We start from the raw sequence: 21738 nt of genomic DNA on the forward strand, positions 1-21738 counted from the left end.
TGTGGTATGGCTGCTTTAAGGGTGACAAAACCAAAATATCAATACAGAACAAATTCCTGATCTGTTTTGTAGAAATTGTGCCAATACTAAAGCTCAGAATAGTGTCAAGCCTTATCAGATCTTATCAGGTTCTTATTCTTTGAGGCAATATTTGTGTTAGTCTTGTTACTCCTGCTAGTGTTTTTTAAATTCGGATGCAGTTTGGACTGAAATCTTTGCTCTAAACTGACGTGAGGATTAAGCAGATGATAACAGTGTTCATCAGCAGTCACCCAAACACTCAGTTTCATTGACAAAAATGGTCATGAAACCATTCAGAAATTTTTTTTTTAACACAAACATGATCGTTAGCAATTCCGTATTTAGGGTTCCACAGAAATCCCACTGGTTTAGTTGCCTAGATATTGCAGGAGGACATTATTCAGTGAAAGTCTACCTTGTTAATCTCAATAAGATTTATTGATCCTTTGCTTACTAAATCCATTTGATTACATTTTTGGTTTGCTGATAGCCAGAGCCTCACAGGGGAGTCTAACCTGGCAGGGCCTAGTCCATCAGAGCGCTGCACTCACACAAACACCAGCTAACCTAAGACAAATTTTTGAGACCAGGACGGAAAAACCAGAGAAGAATAAAATAACACAGGCATGAAGGGAGCACCTCACGGACGACTATGAAGTGGAGAAACTAATCCACTGCATTACCTGCATTACCTTTACTTTTTGTTCCTTCACTTGCCCCACCATTCATTTATGCACAGTACTGTATATGTTTACAATGTCCTGCTGGATTGAAATTCATGTCACAAAGTGTTAAGTGCATTGCATCCTAGCTATTAATTATTATTTATTGTGTTTTATCTCCCATGTTGGAGGAAGCATATTCTGAAGATGTGCTCTTGAATGACTGCTTTTGCAGTAAATCTGTCATTTTTGATGACTGTTATGCATTGCAGGAAATCAGCACCTCCTTGTGCAGTTTCTTTAGATGTCATGGGGAGAGGATGGCAGGGGAATCAGATCTCACAGCTCCAATGGCCGAAGGATCTGATTTCAGGCCTTTGCGGCCCCCTGTATTTATAGCCTGCAGAAAGCACGAAACCATAAATAAGGTGGATTCTGTCAACAAAATCCCATGCTATTAAATTTCGGTACCCAGCAAAATATAAAACCTCCACAGCAATGTGTGGAGTCTGGCTTCACGGGTTAATCAAAGCTGTAAACGCTTTAGGATAAGGTGGTAGATGTGCCTTTTGTTTCAGCTCTGAAATGGGTACAAACCATGGTGTCACTTCTGTTGCATTCATTTTCCTTCATTAGAGTACACGCCGCTCCCATGAGTGCTGGCTTGAAGACATGTGCTGTATGGATTTCTTTTCCAGGCCTGTACCATGCCAGCCTCCTCAAGTACAGTTGAATTATTGCTTACTGTAGATCTGCTTGGGCTCTTCGCCATCTCCAAAGCTGTAAGCCACTGACCCAACTCACCTGAAAAGGGATGACAAGGTTTATCGTTTCACCGACTTTCTTGATCAGGGTTTGCCGGAGGGAGCGTGGCATCCAAATCTTAGGGCGTTCTGTCAGAAACATAAGGCGAACACTTTGTAAATAGAAGAATACAATGCCAAACTACTAGAAGATTAGAGCATTAGAACATTAGAACAATCTAGACGAGAACAGGCCATTCAGCCCAACAAAGCTCACTAGTCCTATCCACTTGTTTCCTCCAAGAAAACATCGTCGAGTTTTGAAAGTCCCTAACGTCTTACTGTCTACCACACTACTTGGTAGCTTATTCCAAGTGTCTATCGTTCTTTGTGTAAAGAAAAACTTCCTAATGTTTGTGCGAAATTTACCCTTAACAAGTTTCCAACTATGTCCCTGTGTTCTTGATGAGCTCATTTTAAAATAACAGTCTCAATCCACTGTACTAATTCCCTTCATAATTTTAAACACTTTAATCATGTCACCTCTTAATCTTCTTTTGCTTAAACTGTAAAGGCTCAGCTCTTTTTATCTTTCCTTATAACTCAACCCCCGTGTAACCCTGGAATCAGCCTAGTCGCTTTTCTCTGGTCCTTTTCTAGTGCTGCTATGTCCTTTTTGTAGCCTGGAGACCAAAACTGCACACAGTACTCAAGATGAGGCCTCACCAGTGCATTATAAAGCTTGAGTGTAACCACCTTGGACTAGGAAAAGAGGAAGACCTAAGAGAAGGTTTATTGAAAAAGATGATCCGCTGTGGGAACCACTAACGGGAGTAGCTGAAAGAAGAAGAAGAACAAGATCTTTAATTCCCCTTTACTATTACTGATACACTTCACCTCCAACTTGACTGTTCTTTCACTTCTAAAATACTGAAAGAATCTCTTAGGGTCGTCTTTTTCCTTATCTACTATATTCCTCTCCAAATGTCTTTTAGCCACCCTGATGATATCCTTCTTAATGGTTGCTCTCATGTTCTTATACACCCTACGATTCACTTTGCAGTCATTAGTCTTATATACCTTATAAAACAGTATTTTTCCTTTGCAGCGTCTTATTAAATTCTTTATTAATCCACTGTGGAGTTTTTTTTTTAATTTCTTATTAATTCCAAATTTAGGTATGTATCTGTCTTACTTTATAGCTATTAATTTGTGCCATCCTAGACAAGACTTATCTACTTTGTCATCCCTTAGCACCGCTCAGGTTCTCTACTGCTTCCATTTTCAAAACCCAGCTTGGCATCTCAGCTATACATAAACAGTAATGGTCATTCCATGGGGGGCACTGTGGTGAACAAGCAGATTGGCTGGCCCTCACTGTCATTCACTTTGGTTTTGCTTTTTGTCTCTCCTTGTCAGGTGTACCTTGGACTTTGCTGCTCTTAAGGCCTTGTCTGCAATCTAAATCGGGGTTCACAACTCCGGCCCTGGAGGTCCACGATGGCTGCAGGTTTTTCCATTAACCAATTTTTTATTTAGAACCCATTTGTTTACTACTAAAGCAATATGTTTTTTGGACTTAGTTGTAGTTAACTTGTTTGTTACAATTCAGGACCCGTAATTTCCTGTTTTAGTTTTAAACAACTGCATTCTGGTTGAAATCGTTCCCTGTTGCTATCAGTTAATAATGAGATACAATAAGACAAAGAAACCAGAAGTTCTCCAGCTAGTGTGCTTTCATTTAAACCTGTGGGGATGCATCATGAAGTATTAGTCAGTGTTAATGCAATGTGAGGGAGAAGGGGAGCACCAAAAGGTACAAATCTGTTCTGGACCACCAAACATATGGATAATGTTCTCAAAAAATGAAAAATCTGCAGTGTGATTTTTTGGAAGAAGAAAATCACCTACAAGCCATATAATTAAAGTTTCATTATCTGCTAGGTCTGGATTCTAATTACAAACTGGTTGGAATAAAAACCTGCACTCACTGTGGATCTCCAGGACTGGAGTTGAGTACCCCTGATGTAGATCTTTCACACACATCTCACAGTCCTTAGAGAGTGTCAGAAAAGCTCAGGGTGCCAGCTCTTTATGTCTGTGCATTGTGGGCCCCTAGCTAAAACGGGGAAAGGTGCAGGTTTGCCCATTGTACTCCTCCAGATAACCCTTTTATAAAAGATGCTCTGCAGAGTCCTGGCATGAGCGAATGCCACCTGCCCTGAATAAAAATATCTGTCATGCTCCCTTGGCTGTGCAGCATTCTTCTCAGCACATAACCACATTTTTTCTAATTATCTGAATATCAACTTGCACAGCTCCTAAACACTCTGTGGCTGGCATTGTTCCCACACACTGCTCTTGCTCACTTCTTGTAGAAAGCTAAAACCTAAACTTAGCTTCCAGAACATTCCCATTACATTTCTGTAGGAGCCACAATGCTAGACTTGCCAAAAAGAGCAGGTCATCAAATGTAAAAAGAACTTCCAGATGGATGGAGTTTCTTGGAGTGTCAGCGTACCAAATCCTTATGAACAAACCGGCCGAAGAACATGACAGCTTTGGGCCTGTACTGTGCAGCTTAGGTGGCATAAGAGCAGTGGCGTAGCTAGGGATGGGCGGAGGGGGCGGTCCGCCCCGGGCAGCATTATTGGCCAAAAGGCTCAGTACAATTCGTGTGTAAGCAGCACGGTTCAGAAAAATATCACTCATGAATGAAAGAAGTTAAATATTTTTCAGACTGTTCTTCTGTGATGACATCAGTCATAGCAGTTGAAATTTATGACGCAATAACAAAAATAAACATACAGTAAACGTTACACCGATAATAATTTCTAGGAAGATGAACAACTAATTTACAATTTATAATTTTGTTTCGTGATCAATCCGAATGCGTTCTTGCTCTATGCAGAAAACATCTCCACCTATCACTTGTACACTACACTGGTTCTGGTTTTCACAACGTAATTATATTCAACTAACAATTAGAACAAGGCTTGTCAGTGCTATATTCTTGACAAATTGATGCTTAGAAATAATTATATATGAAAAATGATTCCTGTTTCTCTATCCATCCATTATCCAACCCACTGAATCCGAACACAGGGTCACGGGGGTCTGCTGGAGCCAATCCTGGCAGGGTGCCAACCTATCGCAGGACACACACAAACACACCCACACACCAAGCACACTCTAGGGACATTTTAGAATCGCCAATCAACCTAACCTGCATGTCTTTAGTCTGTGGGAGGAAACCGGAGCGACCGGAGGAAACCCACATAGACACGGGGAGAACATGCAAACTCCACGCAGGTAGGACCTGGGAAGTGAACCCGGGTCTCTGTTTCTCTATATATGAATACATCTATGCAAAATGTATCTTAATTTTCTATTTAAAAGATGTTAACATATTCAGATATGTTGGAGGGTGGCAAATTGAAGCACCATCCCGCCCCGAGAGGCAGCTGGATGACAAATTGGACTGCACCGCCAATACTGATGCTCTATGTAAGGTCAGAGCCGACTATACTTTCTGAGAAGGTTGGCATCCTTCAACATCTGCAGTAAGATGCTGCAGATGTTCTACCAGACGGTTGTGGCGAGTGCCCTCTTCTACGCGGTGGTGTGCTGGGGTGGCAGCATAAAGATGAAAGACGCCTCACGCCTGGACAAACTTGTTAAGAAGGCAGGCTCTATTGTAGGATTAAAGTTGGACAGTTTAACATCTGTGGCAGAGCGACGGGCATTAAGCAAACTCCTGTCAATCATGAAGAATCCACTGCATCCACTGAACAGGATCATCTCCAGGCAGAGGAGTAGCTTCAGTGACAGACTGAGGAGATCGTTTCTCCCCCACACTATGCGACTCTTCAATTCCACCCGGGGGAGTAAATGCGAACATTACTCAAAGTTTTTGTCTGCTTTTTTATTTTTATTTATTTATTTATTTCATTTTTATTACTATTTAATTTAATATTGTTTTTTTTTTTTTGTATCAGTATACTGCTGCTGGATTATGTGAATTTCCCCTTGGGATTAATAAAGTATCTATCTATCTATCTATCTATCTATCTATCTATCTATCTATCTATCTATCTATCTATCTATCTATCTATCTATCTATCTATCTTATCTATCAAATTTGAGCTACACCACTGCATAAGGGTCTTGAAATAGGTGCTGTTACCTCACAGCCCCAGAGACATGGGTTCAAGTGTGTGGCATTAACTTACTCTTCGTGTATCTATGTGGATTTTTCATACTATAATTGATTTTTCCTTGCATGTCCCAAAGTTGTGCAGGTTAGAGGGACTGGTGGCTTTGTATTGCGCTGGTGTGTGATCACGTACCCTGCAATGGACTAGTGTCAGTTAGAGCCAGGGTTGCATCCAGAGCTTTTGAGAGAAGGTCTTGTTCAGCATTGTCTCACTGAGCCAGACACATAATAAAGTATGTAAGTCTGTAGACAACCAGGAGTGGATTTGCTTAAAACCGGATGGGGACAATTAGACGGCACATTTCTGAACCAATCCAATGCCTCATGAAGGTGGTGCTCAAAGTAGAGGCTGTATTCTTGTTAATCTGATGTAAAATTCTAATGAACTGTCTAATAAAAGTCTCCTAAAAATCCCTATGAAACATATACAGTAAATATGTGTCATGTGTGCAGAGGGCACATTACACGTCTTAAAAATAAGCATAACTCTGCAAGGGAAAAACCTTTCTGTAACATAAGATTATTACACTGGCATTCGAAAGCATCAATGGACAAGTAGTAAAAGTGAACGATATGTTGTTGCAGGTTCTGTGTGTGCTCTTTGCTGTTCAGTTACGACAAAAGTGTCAGAGTCAATGTGAGACACTGAAAGAATTGGCCGTTACATTGGAGTACACAAAACACTCGAATGAGTAAATCTTCCTAACAACACCAGTAGAACCACAAACACAGCTGCAGGAGTCAATGTAAGCTTGAAAATATTGGCAGCCATATTCATGAAAATATACACTGCAAAATATGCATTTGAAGTAAACAGTGCATCACATTTCGTCAACAGCACTACCGTTAAGAGAGCTGATAATGAAAAGTCACAGGAGATGCAGATTTTCAGACATCCACCTTCTGACTGCTCGTCTAAATGAATAACTGAAGTAACTTAATACTACTGTCTAATTGGAAATGCAAACATGCCAGAACAGCCGCAGTGTTTTAACACCTTATGCATCCATAGACCACAAGGCTTATCTACACTCTAGTTGCTATTGTTGTGCCATATAGTGGTGCAATAGTTCAAATGACAGAAGATATCATAGCAGAGAGGCACTTCTCAAGTAGCCCCAGTGCTCTATGTGTGTTTGTCACAGCGCTCATTACAATGTGCAGATTAATCATTAAGCTTCTCTTACCTTGAGCTACTGAGCTCCTGAGTTGATAAGAACAATTGTAGTTTTTTATTTTCTTTCAGTGTTAAGTCTTGTGTTCATTTTCTTTTGCTCAGTTTCTGAAACTTTAAAGTGATTTAAAGTGCACGGACTGGAGGAATTGGGGGCAGGAGTTTTACAAAGATGCCAAGTTGGCATAGACTTTGCAGCGGTGGATTTCGCTGCAATTCACTACAAACTGGGTTGTCCCCAGACATGTGTTCTCATTTGAGAGTCATGTCTGACCCCATGACATTAGGTTCACCATGGACCTATCATGGAAAAAGCAGGTTCAGAAAATCAACAAGTACAGCTCCTAGGTGTAAAGTTCAGGTCAGGTCAGGCTGGGAAGCATGCACTGGTACAGCGTGTTGCCGCTCCCACCACATGATGAAAAAACTCAGGATCCTGGTTGGCAACCCCCCAGGTTGACATGCAGTCCTGTCCCAACCTCCAGAAGTGACCCTCTTTCTGTTGCAGCCAGGGGTTATATGGATGTCTCCTTGGCCTGGTCCAGCTGCTTGGGTCCTCAACAGTCAACCTCGGGGGAATCGTGCCACAAGGCAGTAGTGCTATAACTGATGCTTCCTCACAATGCTGGTAATGTGCCTCATTCAGGACTCCATGAACAACAGCTCATTCCATACAGTGTCAAACCAGCGGGACCCAAGGATTCTCCGAAGAGACCCAGAATTGAAGGAATCCAGTCTTCGTCTCAGGTCACTGGATAGTGTCGATGCCTCACAACCATATAGCAAGACAGGAAGCACCAGGACTCTAAAGACTTGGACCTTCATCCTTTTGCAAAGATGTTGGGAGTGCCACACAACCCTTTACAGTAACCTCATGACCCCCCATACTCTCTCTATTTGTCTACTAACTTCATAGGAAGAGTTACCAGAGACATGAATGTCGCTGCTGAGGTAAATAAACTTCTCTACAAGGTCGACATTCTCTCTGAAGACAGACACACTGCTGATGGCTGGGCCATTGAAAGCCTTGATCTTGGTTTTTATCAGGACACTCGCAAGCCCAGACATTCAGACTTCTAAGTTCAGTCCTATGTAAATAAGCATCTAAAGAGGAACATTTCCTGGGAAACCAGCAACCAAGAAAGAAAGTTACAATATCGCAGGAAAAAGTTAAATTTATGTGGCATCATCACACAAAGAAGGACACAAAAAGCCAAGAAGCCAACACTGATTATATGTGAGTGGAAAGATGTCTACATGCACATCTGAAGAAGGAAGTCTAGAGCTAAAAACAAAGACCAATCTGTTTTCTCATGCTTCTTTTTCTTTTTAGAGTCTCTGGGATTCTGACCGTACTCCAGCAATATGCACTGCCATCCATGAACCAAACTTGGACGGTATGCAATATGAGTGGAACACAAATCTTACTCAACTGCATACCCACACTCACTCATTTGAGACATCAATAAACCTAACACACAATTCTTTGGGATTTGGGAAGAACTCAGGAGAAAACTCATGCCACATGAGCAGAATAAGCAAACTCCACAGAGACCAAGCAAAGAAATCGAACCCAAGCGTCTATAGCTGTGAGGCAATACATAAACCAATGTGCAGCCCCAAACATAAATCCTTATTAGTTTGAAATGAACACTCATAGCCTGAGGTTATTGCCTCCCATCTACCTCAGATCCCCTTTGTAATCCCCGCAGAGAGTCAATTAAGACGCTTTATTTTGAAACGCATTCAAGACTATGGAGTTGAAGTGACTCCATGCAGCTGCTTCGGCAACCCCAGTTTTCACTTCTTCCATGTCCTGGCAGTCCTTCATTTAAAGGAGCAAGTGCACACATAACTCCAGATGTTTCATGTGCCTAAACTGTGCTCATCTGGATCTGCATGACCCAAGTGTCCACTGAAGTGAAGCAAGAAGAGAACCAGGTCAGGTGAAGTGCACCCTCTACTGGGATTGTCTCTTGATACAGCATCTATATGGAAAACTTGTGTGTTTGACTCTTTGAGCAGCTTTGGGTCAGGTATACTTTCTTTTACTGAAAAACATGGCACCCTCATGACAGTCAGTGGATGGATAAGATTTTCTTAAAGGGGAACACTGGAAATCCCTAAGAAGTCCCCTCTACAACCCACTTCTCAAATCCAGGTTGCCTTCAGATCTTGGTTAGCAAAAAAAAAAGCAATCATCCAGGGGTTTGCATACTTACGAGCAATTTCACGTACAGTGACCGCCTGGTTGAGAGTGACTGGTGCACTGGGCCCAGCTATGTTGACAGCACAGACACGGAACTGCAGCTTCTCTCCAGTCGGGAGGTCTCGGACAGTAACAGAGTTTTTATCAACGGGGTCCTTGAAGGCGAGCACCCACTCATTGGCTAAATAAACAAGAAGAAGAGTTACCCTGGCATTCTATCAAAAGATGGAAAATTTGGCAAGCAGAGTAGGCAAAAGGACAAAGGACCAGAAGACTGGCGAGGGTTATACCAGTAAGACAAAGAATCGCAGCAAAGCCTAATATGTAACACGGGAATTGTAGTCAAAGAAACAAAGCAAAGGTGTGAATAGCCAGATTTCGAAAGGTAAAGCACTCAAAAAGTGTTTTGGTTTTAAATCTACAATTTTAGACAAAGACTGACGGCTAACACAGGCTTTTATATTGCATTTGTGGTGATATGATGAGACCCCTGACAACAACCAGTCATGTCTTACAGACACACAAAAAAAAATGGAGGTGCCCAATAAAAGCAAGTTCATATTGCAGAGTAGTAAAATTTAAAATGATAAAATAAACTACAAGTCTGACAAGAAAATATAACAACAAAATGAAAGTGAAACAGAAGAAAATTCAAAGACTAAGAAAAAAAATTACTAAGCAGAATAAAAATCGACAAAGATTTGGCAATCATGCCCGTGCCACAGTCTGTGGTGTTGTGGGAGACAGTTAAACTCGGGGTATGTGCCCAGCCTCACCTATCTTTGTTTGTATTATGTTCTTCTCCGCAGTGCCAGCTGAGGCTCATTTGGGGCCCTAGGTGGGGCTGTAGGGATGGGGGGATTGCCCCTCAGTGTCCATAACAGGCAGTCAATATTAGACTTGGGGTGTCCAGAGTGCGTGCCTCGTAAGTTACATAAATGGCCCACCTCTGTGTACATATTGTGGAATTTACTGAGCACATGCCCATTGCCTTACATATATGGCACACAAACTGTTTTACTAGACTACGACAACCGGGGAGTGGGGGGGTGATGGATCCCTTCCCTCATTGTGTGTAGTGCCTGCCACCTTCAGTAACATTATTGACACTACTCTGTGTACATCATAAGTGAGTGACCCATAACTGTTAGAAATGGCACCCCTAATGGATTGACCGGTTTAGGCTGTAATCACTGTTCTTAATAAAGTCCCCAAAAAGATGCTGCCTTGGGTGGGCTACCCATGTAAAACCTTACCTAAATCTGCCACTGCCTCTCAATACCAACACTGCCACTTATATATGAATCCAGACTGACCAAGCAAACTGTTAACCCATTCAGACTTTTCCTTTTGCTTCATTTTTTTGTTTCAACAAAGTGAAAAAAAGGTCCAGCCTTTGCTCAGAAATTTGTGAACCTGCGTGTAAGCAGGCATGGTCTCAAGTTCCTTGCTGATCCTCTTAGACCTTGAGCTTCACACCCCCATTCTCCACTTCAACCCCCCTTTATAATTCAGAACAAGGCAAGCAGGTACCATACTCACAGCCCTCCTTGCAGTACTCAACGATGTAACCATCTAGGCCAGCTGCTCCAATGTGCTCTGGGGGTCTCCATTTAAGATTGATAGTGGTGTCCGTTATATCATCCACAGTCAGGTTCATGGGCTCGCCGGGTGGTGCTAGTGGGTGAGAGAGCAGATGAAGAGCCAGCATGAGACCTGGATGGCAGGAACAGACATTTCACTCTGTGTCCAAGTCGCATGCTAAGGTGGGGGTCCTCCTGTACAAATAAGTAAACCTCAAATTGTAACCGTCCCTCCTGCCATGACAGCACTACATGTGGAGGTGCCATGCGTGATTTGAAGCTGATGGTCAGTGTACTGTGGTTCTCTGAAATAAGCTCTTATATCAAATGAAACAGTCTTCATGCAAACTCCCTGAACGACAAGGTAATACGCTAAGGTTGTGACAATCCACCCATGAGATGACAACCCGGGAAACAGTGCGGCAGACTTATCCAAAAGAAAGCCTGACTTTCCTACTACAAAGCTGATTTCTATCTTGGCAGATGCCCACCTGGGACAGAATACCTGTCTGTTAAAGAGCAACCTTCAGACTGGGCAAATTTACAAAAAAAAAAAAAAAACATAATTTAAGATTGTACAGCATACACAAAATCCACACCAAAGGCACCCCAAAAGTGGGGAATAAATTTGAGGACAGAAGAAACCTCCCAGAAAAGATCCTACAGATAAGCTTACATGCCATGCTACAGTATGACACAGGAATACCCGCAGCGTGCTTGCCATTCTGGGCAGAGCTTGAGCCCCTGCTGTGGGAGACACTACCATACGGCTAATTTTAAAGCTGATTGTATGGAAGGTTTCCTATCCCCAGTCAGCAGGCTTGCTCAAAGCTGTAGATGGGAATCATTGCAATAAATAGAGTGATGAGTGCTGTTAAAGCCTACTTTGTGCCATCTCAGGTTTAGTAGGAGTAATTTCCTCTGATGTTGAAGACCCTGATCCACTGTGGGGGGTCTCTGCTTGTGCTGAGGGCACTGATCCAGTATGGGGAGCCTCCTCCTGTGCAGACGGCCCTGGTCCAGCATTCTCCAGCTTTTTGTCCTTTGGAGCTTCACTTGGGGCAGCAGGTGCAGACTCTGTTTGCTGAGCTGGCTTCTTTTCTGAAGCTTTTGGAAGTTTTGGTTTTGTCATTCTTGATGAACACTCTTTATCGACTGTTTCCCTTGGCAGCTGGTCTGAAGTGTGGTACTGCAGTGATAAGAGTCCTGTTCCCTTTTCTTCTCTCGTCAGGGACACATAACTGGTAAATATGGGATTATTTATAGAGGGGGTGGGGGGGTTGGAAAAGATACTTGTCTAACCAGCTGTCCCTGAAGGAGAGACGAGCTGCTTCAAACACTGCAGTACATTGGGGTGTGGGTCCGATCCAAGCTATAAATAACTCAGCGTCTCTGACAGATCCTTGTTTTCACCTCCAAAATAGAGGAAGGATGAAGATGAATGTTGACGAGTGTCGTGTGGCACTTCAAATGTGATGAGCTGGCAGCATACAGAGTCTAGCGTGCGTCCTCCCTCCACACTATCTGTGCTCACAGTACCCCTGGCTTTTTTCTCTATTCCTATATACGTCACATATCAGCACTCCACCATATCTGCACCCACCCATTATCCCTTCTACCTTCACCTACCAATTGGTATGAAGGGCTGAGATGCTGGACTTGGGTGTGACATGCCGATGGCATTGACGGCATATATCCGCATTTCATAAGCCACGCCCTCAATCATTCTTTTTGCTTCATAGGTCAGCTCCTTGTGAAGGTCAAAGTTGAGCCGCATCCACCGGTAACCCTTTTTCTTCTTTCTTTCAAGTACGTAGCCTATAAAGCATCAAGAAACATCAAGAGATACCTGATTGATTGCTTGATTGCTACCAAGAATCATTCATGTGTACGAAAAACAGATAATACAATTAAAAAAAAAAAGAAAAGAAAAAAGAAAGCAGGGCTGTACTTTTTCCAATAACTTACTAAATTTTCCAAAAAATTAATGTCATGAATTTGGCCAAAAATTTCCAAAAAAAGAAACTGTCTTAAAGGTTCTAAATAGAAACATATTGAATAATTGACATAAATTGGTGAGAGGTGGTGCAGTAGTTAGTGCTGCTGACCCACAGATCCCGAGCTCTGGGTTTAAATCTTGTATCCTCTGCACATTCTTAACATGTTGGTGTGATGTTTTCTCTGGATACTTCAGCTCTCCTCACACAGAGCAAAGAAGTGCATGGTGGCTTAATTGGTTGTCCTCACTCTTACAGTACATCAGAGTTGGCACTTAATATAACTAGTATATACTTGTGATGGTAGAAAAAGAAATTCCTGGAGAACATCCACAAACACCTGGGGCCTCATGTATAAACGGTGCGTACGCACAGAAATGTTGCATAAGAACGTTTCCACGTTCAAATCGCGATGTATAAAACCTACACTTGGCGTAAAGCCACGCACTTATCCACGGTACCTCATGCCTTGTCGTACACAAGTTCTCCACTCGGCTTTGCAGACTGGCAGCACCCAGTGTCAAAGCAGTGCTACTGTTCCTGTGTCATTACTCTTTATTTTCCTGACGCGGCTTTATAAATACACTGCAACTAACCGCATATTGTTTATTAGTGTAATGCATCTGATTGTAATTAACTTGTAACAATATAATGGTCCAGGGAATAGCCATAGTATTCCAAATACATAACTGCTTTAGTGGTGTTACTCTCACTTCTTTTTCTTCTTCTTCTTCTTCTTCTTTCAGCTGCTCCCGTTAGGAGTTGCCATAGCGAATCATCTTTTTCCGTATTACTCTCACTGCACCACTCGGAGTATTTATATCACTGTATCTGAGTGTGAATCACAGCAGCAGCTGATCAGAAAGAGAATTATCGGTATACGGCATTAAGCACACGCTGTCTCTGCCACGGCAAAACGTTTCAAAGCCTTTCTTGTACAGACCTCGCAGTTCAGAAACAGTTTCATCCCAAGAACTTTAAACGCACTCAATCAATTGCTCCTTGTTTAACTATCTTTACTTATAAGTACAATTACCTCATTGTAAACTTGCACTACAGTTATAATATTACACAACCTGAGCCACTTTATAAAGCGCGAATTTACATATGATGATGATGTTATTTTTAAGTTGAAATGCAGCAAAATATGTTTATTATATTATACAGATAAAACTTTAACTTCATTTAAATAATCTATATTCTTCACTGGGACTGGCGTGAAGGACAGAATAATTAAACATGTACTACAAAGATATTTCAATGTTCCTTAAACGTTTTGAAGAATCGGCACTCTAAGCTTACAGATGGCTTAAATTCTATTACAGAGCTGATTGTGTGGCGATTGGTTACTTGGAGAAAGAAAAGCAAGGACTGCAGGGGCGGCCACGCCAATATATATGAATATAAAACAGAAAGAGAAAATAACAACACAGCTAAAAACGCAGCGGCAAATTTCGACAAAAGTTAAACACTTGTGTTTAACGAGGCGGCTATGCAGTGTCCGCAACGAACGTGGCCATCCACCGTGCATAAGTTACCATATTGACATTGGTGGGCGAAGGGGCCACCGATTCTTTCTCTGCCCAGGGCTGCCACAAGCCTAGAACCGCCCTTGAGTACTGCTGCAATAAATAATTTCATCAAAGGTCACGCACAATCACTGCGCCGTGAAACCCATGTTTAATAACGTGCTTTAACTCCTGTCATCATGAAAATGACATCACGTATACATCTCAGTATTTTAGTTATTCAGAGAGCTGTAATATCACGAATGTAATTGATTCTGTGTCCAGTTGGAGGAAGAGAGCCTGTTTAAGAAGCAAGTAGTGATTCACACACTTAGGCACATAGAAGATCACATACTAAACAAAGCATTTAATGTGCTACTTTAATTACGATGTGATTTGAGAAACTGGTTAATTAAACGATTTTAAGATGAAGTTTATGTTCTACTTTAATGACAAAATAAAATACGTGATTAAAGTGGAAATTTCGAGACTGAAGTTGACATTTCGTGCTTTTTCCCACTGTGTGCCTTTTTTTTTCTCTGTACTGTAATAAGCTTTCATATGACACTCAGATGGTGGGCTACGACTCGCCTTTTCACAGTGACTTTGATATCTGACAATTTCTTTTTTATTTCCGGCACTGTGCGACTTTGTGAACTTGAGCTTTCAAGTTTTTCCAACACGCTATGTCACTCGATCAACTTCCTTTTGCTGATTATACCACGGTTTAAATCAACAAATAGTATGTTTTTCCTTTGCCTCCACTTGGTATTCACTGAAATTCTTATATTTTCCCCCATGCTTTTTCCCATTGTCTTTTCACAGAAGGCTGAGCTTAAGGGCGATTTATATTGATTTGCATATTCAAAGAGGCATAATTCTGGGAGGAGTTGGGGAAGAACAGCACACGCGTGCACGAGCGTTACTTTTCACGCTGTCTGGGATTTATGGAGCAGAAGAACGCGGAAGTTGGAGTACGCACAGATTCCTGCATCTGGATTTTTCTGTGCTTAAGCACATTTCGGCTTTTGTGCTTACGTCATGTTATAGTGTGAATTCTACGCACAGCGTTATACATGAGGCCCCTGGTTAACACGTGGATAGGACCAGAACCTATGGCTCTGGAGCTGTGAGTGAACAGTGTTACCCACAGCAACTCCCCAGTTTTTGGGGATCTTCTCACTAGGTGGTCTATTTTGCAACATATGGCAAAAGATACCTTTCTACAAGCTGATTGCCCAGTTAAGCAACTGGTTTTGACATACTCCTTGTAAGCTTTCTGGCTCTAACTCTTACCTAGGACTGGCTGGCCACCATTGAAGGCTGGTGGGTCCCACTCAATGTTGCACCAGTCCTCTCCCAGACTGAGGATTCTGGGAGCCTCTGGAGGATCAGGGACATCTGCATTCAAAGAAGATAAGAAGGTGTTAAAACACGCAAGGTGGTGTAGCACCTGTGGACCTCTCAATGTCACCACAGAAGAATTAGACACATGATTGTAGGCGTCAGTAGTTTTTGTCTGTCATGATGTGCCAAAAAGCAGAAAATATGTCACTGCTAAACAACCTTTGACATGATGCTCCATGTGGATTACAGTTCTAGCTTAGAACTTGAACTGATTTGAGTGTAGCATATACAGTAAGTGTCTGGGGCCGTCACGGACAGGGTGAAGCTCAGACTTTTCCTTCACTTTCCTTTCTGTATTTTCTGACCCTCTTACACAGCAGGTTCAGCTGTTGCAGGCCTTGGGTGGGTACCCCAATACCCAATCACATCACCTTCTGCATGAACTTTCTTAGCATCATACCAAGAGCAGCCTCAACATCTCTTGGACATTCAGTTCCACTCAATCCCTGACTGAAACAGTCAGAGTTTCCTATGGGGAACATACCCACAACTTTAACATTGATGTCTGCTTTATCCTCGCCTGCAGGATTCTTCACCACCACAGTGTAGAGCCCTTCATCCTGCCGCTCTGCTCCTTCAATGGTGAAGACACAGTGGTCTTTGAATGTCTCCACATGGACCCGGCCATCCTTGTTGGAGATCACCTGGACAAAGGAGAGTAGAATCATGGCAGGGTACGAGTAAGTAGAGAGAGTGACTTTCTGTTAGAATACAAAGGCATTCATTCATTGGAGAACTCAGAATTGTCAGAATTATATTTCAGCCACAGCCTCTCCATTGATCTGCTAAATCAGTGTAAAGCTGTAGAAATGGGAAAAGTACGGCGCTTACCAGTCACCCTTTTTAGGGGAAGATCAAAATTGCAAGAATCTTCATCTGCCATGCTAAAGTCAGGATGTTCATTCCCCTCAACAATGGTTCCTGGACACCATGTCATACCACTGTAACCTTACCTATAAGGGAGCTGGCATCCAAGCAGAGATGGGAGTGGAGATTCAGAAATGGATTCCATCTTTGTTCAGAACTTTCAAATATATCGTCAATGCTTATATAAAATTTAGTGAACAGTTGCCGTGGTGCTAGAAGCTCTTTAAGGCTGCAGCATCACTGCATTATTACATAACTTGAAAATACACAAGAAGCAGACAGCTAGACTAGGAATTAAGCCAGTTCTCCAGTCTCCTGCAGACTGATACACCTGGTGTCCATTCATTCCAAACACACAAATATGAACACATTAGTCTACTGCACACATGAAGCTCAGCAGGCGCATTCCATAGGGTACACTACGTCCTGCAGAGTTTGATAGCTGACCAGTCCACCCACTACTTACCATAATCCCTGGTTCCAGGTACACTGGAGTTCAGGAAGAAGACCGTCTAGTTTCCTGTCTTTGGGTCCACTTCACTGTGCAGACTTCACTCGACCAGTCCACCCTCCCCCCCACCCCTTTTGCAGCCTTCAACACCCCCCCACTGTTGGCCTCCTTTTAGCCTGTACTACAAACATTTACATTTATGTTCATATTTTATCTGCATGCTGTTTATTGGTGAATAGGCAGGTGTCATTCTGGTTGACTGAACTTACTTGCCCGTCTTTCAACAAGTCAGCAACAATATCCAGGTCTGCAGGATCATCAGTCTTCAGCGTTCTAGTTAAACCCTACATAAGTAAAGCAGAGCCATAAAGCAGCAGCAGTGAAACATATAAAAGAAAGGAACTGGTCAAGCGGCAGGACAGGCTGGCCTGTGCCACTATTGGAGTGGACTGTGTTAGGCTTAGAATTCCAAGTAGTTTCTCCTTTTTCAAGGGGACGCATGATCTCAGGTCTCAAATCCTGTTCTTTTTCAGCTTACACACCCTTCTGTACCTGCAAGCATGGTGTTTGTATGAGTACGTGGTGACAAAGAATGTGCACAGTGTCAAAAACGTGATTTACCATGTGGCGTGACAATATTCCTCTTCATAATAATCTGAAGACGTTATGTTCAATGACAGCGTCATGGCTAAATCTGGTAGACTATTAGGAGCCACCTCCTTGAAGTGGCAATGACATGCATGTCTGATCTAATCTTGGTACAGAATATAAAAAAAAAAACACATTGTGACTGGATCTGATGGAGCTTTTTAAATTATTTTATTGTACTCCGTTCTTCCCACATGTGCTTTGACTGAGCAATCTTATTACAACAAATGAAATGACCTGGGGCCTCATTTATAAAACTTGGGGTGGATTCGAGGATGAAAATATGTGCACACCAAAAAAACAGGGAAATGTGTACTCCAAAAAAAACATCTGACTTATAAAACCTGTCGCACACACATTTTTAAGCAATTTGCCCTTTAAAAGTTACAGTTACCTTGTAAATATTTAGAACACTAGTACACTCTAGATGAGAACAGGCCATTCACCCCAACAAAGCCTCGCCAGTCCTATCCACTTATTTCTTCCAAGAAAACATCAAGTCGAGTTTTGAAAGTCCCTAAAGTCCTACTGTCTACCACACTACTTGGACTTTTTAATATTTGTACGAAATTTACCCTTAACAATTTTCCAACTGTGTCCCCGTGTTCTTGATGAACTCATTTTAAAATAACAGTCTAGAGATCCACTGTACTAATTCCCTTCATAATTTTAAACACTTCAATCATGTCACCTCTTAATCTTCTTTTGCTTAAACTGTAAAGGCTCAGCTCTTTTAATCTTTCCTCATAATTCAAACCCCTGTAGCCCAGGAATGAGCCTAGTCGCTCTTCTCTGGACCTTTTCTAGTGCTGCTGTGTCCTTTTTGTAGCCTGGAGACCAAAACTGCACACAGTACTCAAGATGAGGCCTCACCAGTGCATTATAAAGGTTGAGCATAACGTCCTTGGACTTTTACTTCACACATCGTGCTATATAACCTAACATTCTGTTAGGCTTCTTAATGCTTCTGAATGTCTGGAAGTTGATAGCTTAGAGTCCACTATGACTCCTAAATCCTTCTCATAAGGTGTACTCTCGATTTTCCATTGTGTATTCAAACGTAACATTTTTACTTCCTATTTGTAATACTTTACATTTACTGACATTAACTTTCATCTGCCACAAATCTGCCCATTCCTGTAATCTCTCATGCGGCACCTTATTAAATCCATCCATCCATCCATTATCCAACCCGCTATGTCCTAACTACAGGGTCACAGGGGTCTACTGGAGCCAATCCCAGCCAATACAGGGTGAAAGGCAGGAAACAAACCCCGGGCAGGGCGCCAGCCCACCACAGACCTTATCAAATGCTTTCTGAAAGTCCAGATAAATAATATCATATGCTCCACTTTGATTGTAAATATGCGTACGTGAGTGTGCCTTGAACGCCACCCTGAAACATCCTTATATGGAACATGCTAATTAACCTTATCCATATGCAATCACAATGCTGCAGAACTTCATTGGCTAGTAGAGTAGCCTCCCAGCTGATGCGTCGAGACCCCATCACCTGCATTCAAGAATATCTAGCTGTGCTCCACAACATCATGTGAGGCATTATAGCACTTCTCGTCTGTGTTCTGGGAGTCAGGGGAAAGGCAGCAGGTGCCAGTGTCTGAGTGGGCAGCCACTATTACTTGGTATATATAATGACGTGGTTGCTGTTATGATGAATAATGAAGGTCACATTATAAACTGAGAGTTCAGCCAGTTACCAGCCACCACATACAGCACCGCCATGCCTGTCAAAGCTACTTTGCCTCAGAATAAGTGAATCATGGATAGACTTAGGCCACTGATTAATATTTATCAGCCGCTTCTTAGCATCACACATGACTTGTGTGTTAATGGTATGTGACTGCTCACGGTTAACAAAAGTAGCCACATTCTCACTAGGTCCCCTTATGGGTGCAATAAATTGTACCAATTATGTTAGGATAATGGATCGAGGCCTTGCCGTGGTAGAAGGGCTTGCGCAGTCTAGTGATCCTCAGAGCTATGTTGTTGGGAGCTACGTGCTCCTGGTAGGGCTTCCCAAGGCAAACAGGTCTGAGGTGAAGATTCAGACTAACTCGATCCTGAGACCTCAGATGGATTTAAATCAGATTGGCATTTCCCTTGCCCGGGAAAGGGTACCTGGGGCCCCACCCTGGAGCCAGGCATGGGGGAGGGGCTTGCTGGCGAGTGCCTGGTGGCTGGACCTTTGACCACGGGGCCCAGCCGGGCTCAGCCCGAAGGAGCAATGTGGTTCTGCTCTCTTGTGGGCTCACCACCTGCAAGAGAGGCCATAGGGGTCGGGTGCAATGTGATATGGGTAGTGGCTGAAGGCGGGAACTCTGGCGCTTCGACCCTCGGTTGCCGAAAGTGGCCCTTGGGACATGGAATGTTACCTCTCTGGCGGGGAGGGAGCCTGAAATGGTGCGAGAGGCTGAGAGGTACCGGCTAGATATAGTCGAGCTCACCTCTATGCATGGTCTGGGCTCTGGAACCATTCCTCTTGAGAGAGGCTGGACTTCGTTCCATTCTGGAGTTGCTGTGGGTGAAAGGCATTGGGCAGGGGTGGGCTTGCTTATGGCCCACCGGCTCCAGGCCTGCATGTTGGGGTTCTCCCCATTGGACGAGAGGGTTGCTTCCATACGCCTTCGAGTTGGGGGAAGGACTCTGACTGTTGTTTGTGCTTATGCGCTGAACAGCAGTTCAGAGTACCCAGCCTTCTTGGAGTCCCTGGAAGAAGTGCGGGGAGGCGCAGATCCTGGGGATTCTATTGTCCTGCTGGGAGACTTAAATGCTCACATCGGCAAATACAGTGAAACCTGGTGAGGTGTGAGTGGGAGGAACGGCCTTCCCGATCTAAACTCGAGTGCTGTTCAATTGTTGGACTTCTGTACCGGTCATGGATTGTCCATAACGAACACCATGTTCGAGCATAAGGGTGTCCATAAGTGCACTTGGCGGCAGGATGCCCGAGGTAGCAGCTTGATGATCAACTTTGTAATCGTGTTATTGGATCTGCGACCTTATGTCTTGGACATTTTGGTGAAGAAAGGGGCTGAGCTGTCAACTGATCAGCACCTGGTGGTAAGTTGGATCAGATGGCGGGAGAAGTTGCCGGACAGACCAGGCAGACCCAAACGTATAATGGCAGAAGAGCCGGTCAGAAAGATCTTTAACTGCCACCTCCGGCAGAACTTCAACCTCATTCTGAGGGAGGCAGAGGACATTTAGTCTGAATGAGCCATGTTCCGAGACTCCATTGTCGAAGCAGCAGAACGGAGCTGTGGCCTCAATTTTGTCTGTGGCTCTCTTGGCAGCAATCCACAAACCCGGTGGGGAGACCTAATGTTTGAGAGGCTGTCAAGTTGAAGAAAGAGTCCTATCGGGTCCGGTTGACCAGTGGGACTCCAAAGGCAGCTGAGGGGTACCGGGGGGCCAAGCGTGTGGCGGCATCGGCTGTTGCAGTGGCAAAAACTCAGGCATGGGAGGAGTTTGGGGAAATCATGGAAAACGACTTTCAGTTGGCACCGAGAAGGTTCTGGCAAACCGTCAAGCGCCTCAGGAGGGGAAAGCAGTGCTCCACCAATGGCCCTGCTGACTTCAGCTGCAGATGTTATTGACCGGTGGAAGGAATACTTCGAGGATCTTCTCAATCCCACCAGCATGTCTTTTCCTAGAGAAAGCAGAGCTGGAAACACCACGGGGGGGGCCCGTCCAAATCAGGGGCCGAGGCCGAGGTAGTTAAAAAGCTCAGAGGTGGCGGGGCCCCTGGGGTGGACGAGGTTCACCCTGGGTTCCTCAAGGCTCTGGATGTTGTGGTGCTGTCCTGGTTGACATGTCTCTGCAATATTGCATGGACATTGGGGGCAGTGCCTCTGGATTGGCAAACCGGGGTGGTGGTCCCCCTTTTTAAGAAGGGTGACCGGATGGATGTGCTCCAGCTATAGGGGGATCACACTCCTCAGCCTTCCTGGTAAGGTCTATTCAGGGGTGCTAGAGAGGAGAGTTCAGTTGATGTTCAAATCTCGGATTCAAGAGGAACAATGCGGACTCCGTCCTGGCCATGGAACACTGGACCAGCTCTACACTCTGGCCAGGATTCTGGAGGGGGCATGGGAGTTTGCCCAACCAATCCACATGTGTTTTGTGGATTTGGATAAGGCATTTGACCGTGTCCCTCAAAACAGCATGTTGGGTGTGCTCCAAGAGTACGGGGTACAAGGCTCGTTGTTATGAGCCAATCAATCCCTGTAAT

At 43.5% G+C, this 21738-nt stretch overlaps 1 protein-coding gene across 5 annotated transcripts in view; it reads right to left on the minus strand.

Annotated features, from left to right (window-relative positions):
* mybpc3 (myosin binding protein C3) overlaps window positions 1–21738 on the minus strand; it is an 89353-nt gene that overhangs the window by 10647 nt on the left and 56968 nt on the right. For 3 of the 5 annotated variants that reach the window (XM_039754169.1, XM_039754161.1, XM_039754158.1), the window contains 7 exons: window positions 17108–17182; window positions 16005–16164; window positions 15410–15514; window positions 12238–12426; window positions 10568–10702; window positions 9039–9206; window positions 1488–1576 (listed from right to left, as the gene is read on the minus strand). In XM_039754169.1, coding sequence (XP_039610103.1) covers window positions 1488–1576; window positions 9039–9206; window positions 10568–10702; window positions 12238–12426; window positions 15410–15514; window positions 16005–16164; window positions 17108–17182 — 921 coding nt within the window. The remainder of the gene's footprint in view (window positions 1–1487; window positions 1577–9038; window positions 9207–10567; window positions 10703–12237; window positions 12427–15409; window positions 15515–16004; window positions 16165–17107; window positions 17183–21738) is intronic. The other 2 variants (XM_039754175.1, XM_039754173.1) reach the window with 1 other exon arrangement.

The sequence above is a fragment of the Polypterus senegalus genome, chromosome 1, assembly GCF_016835505.1.
Source record: "Polypterus senegalus isolate Bchr_013 chromosome 1, ASM1683550v1, whole genome shotgun sequence".
NCBI classification, from domain to species: domain Eukaryota; kingdom Metazoa; phylum Chordata; class Cladistia; order Polypteriformes; family Polypteridae; genus Polypterus; species Polypterus senegalus.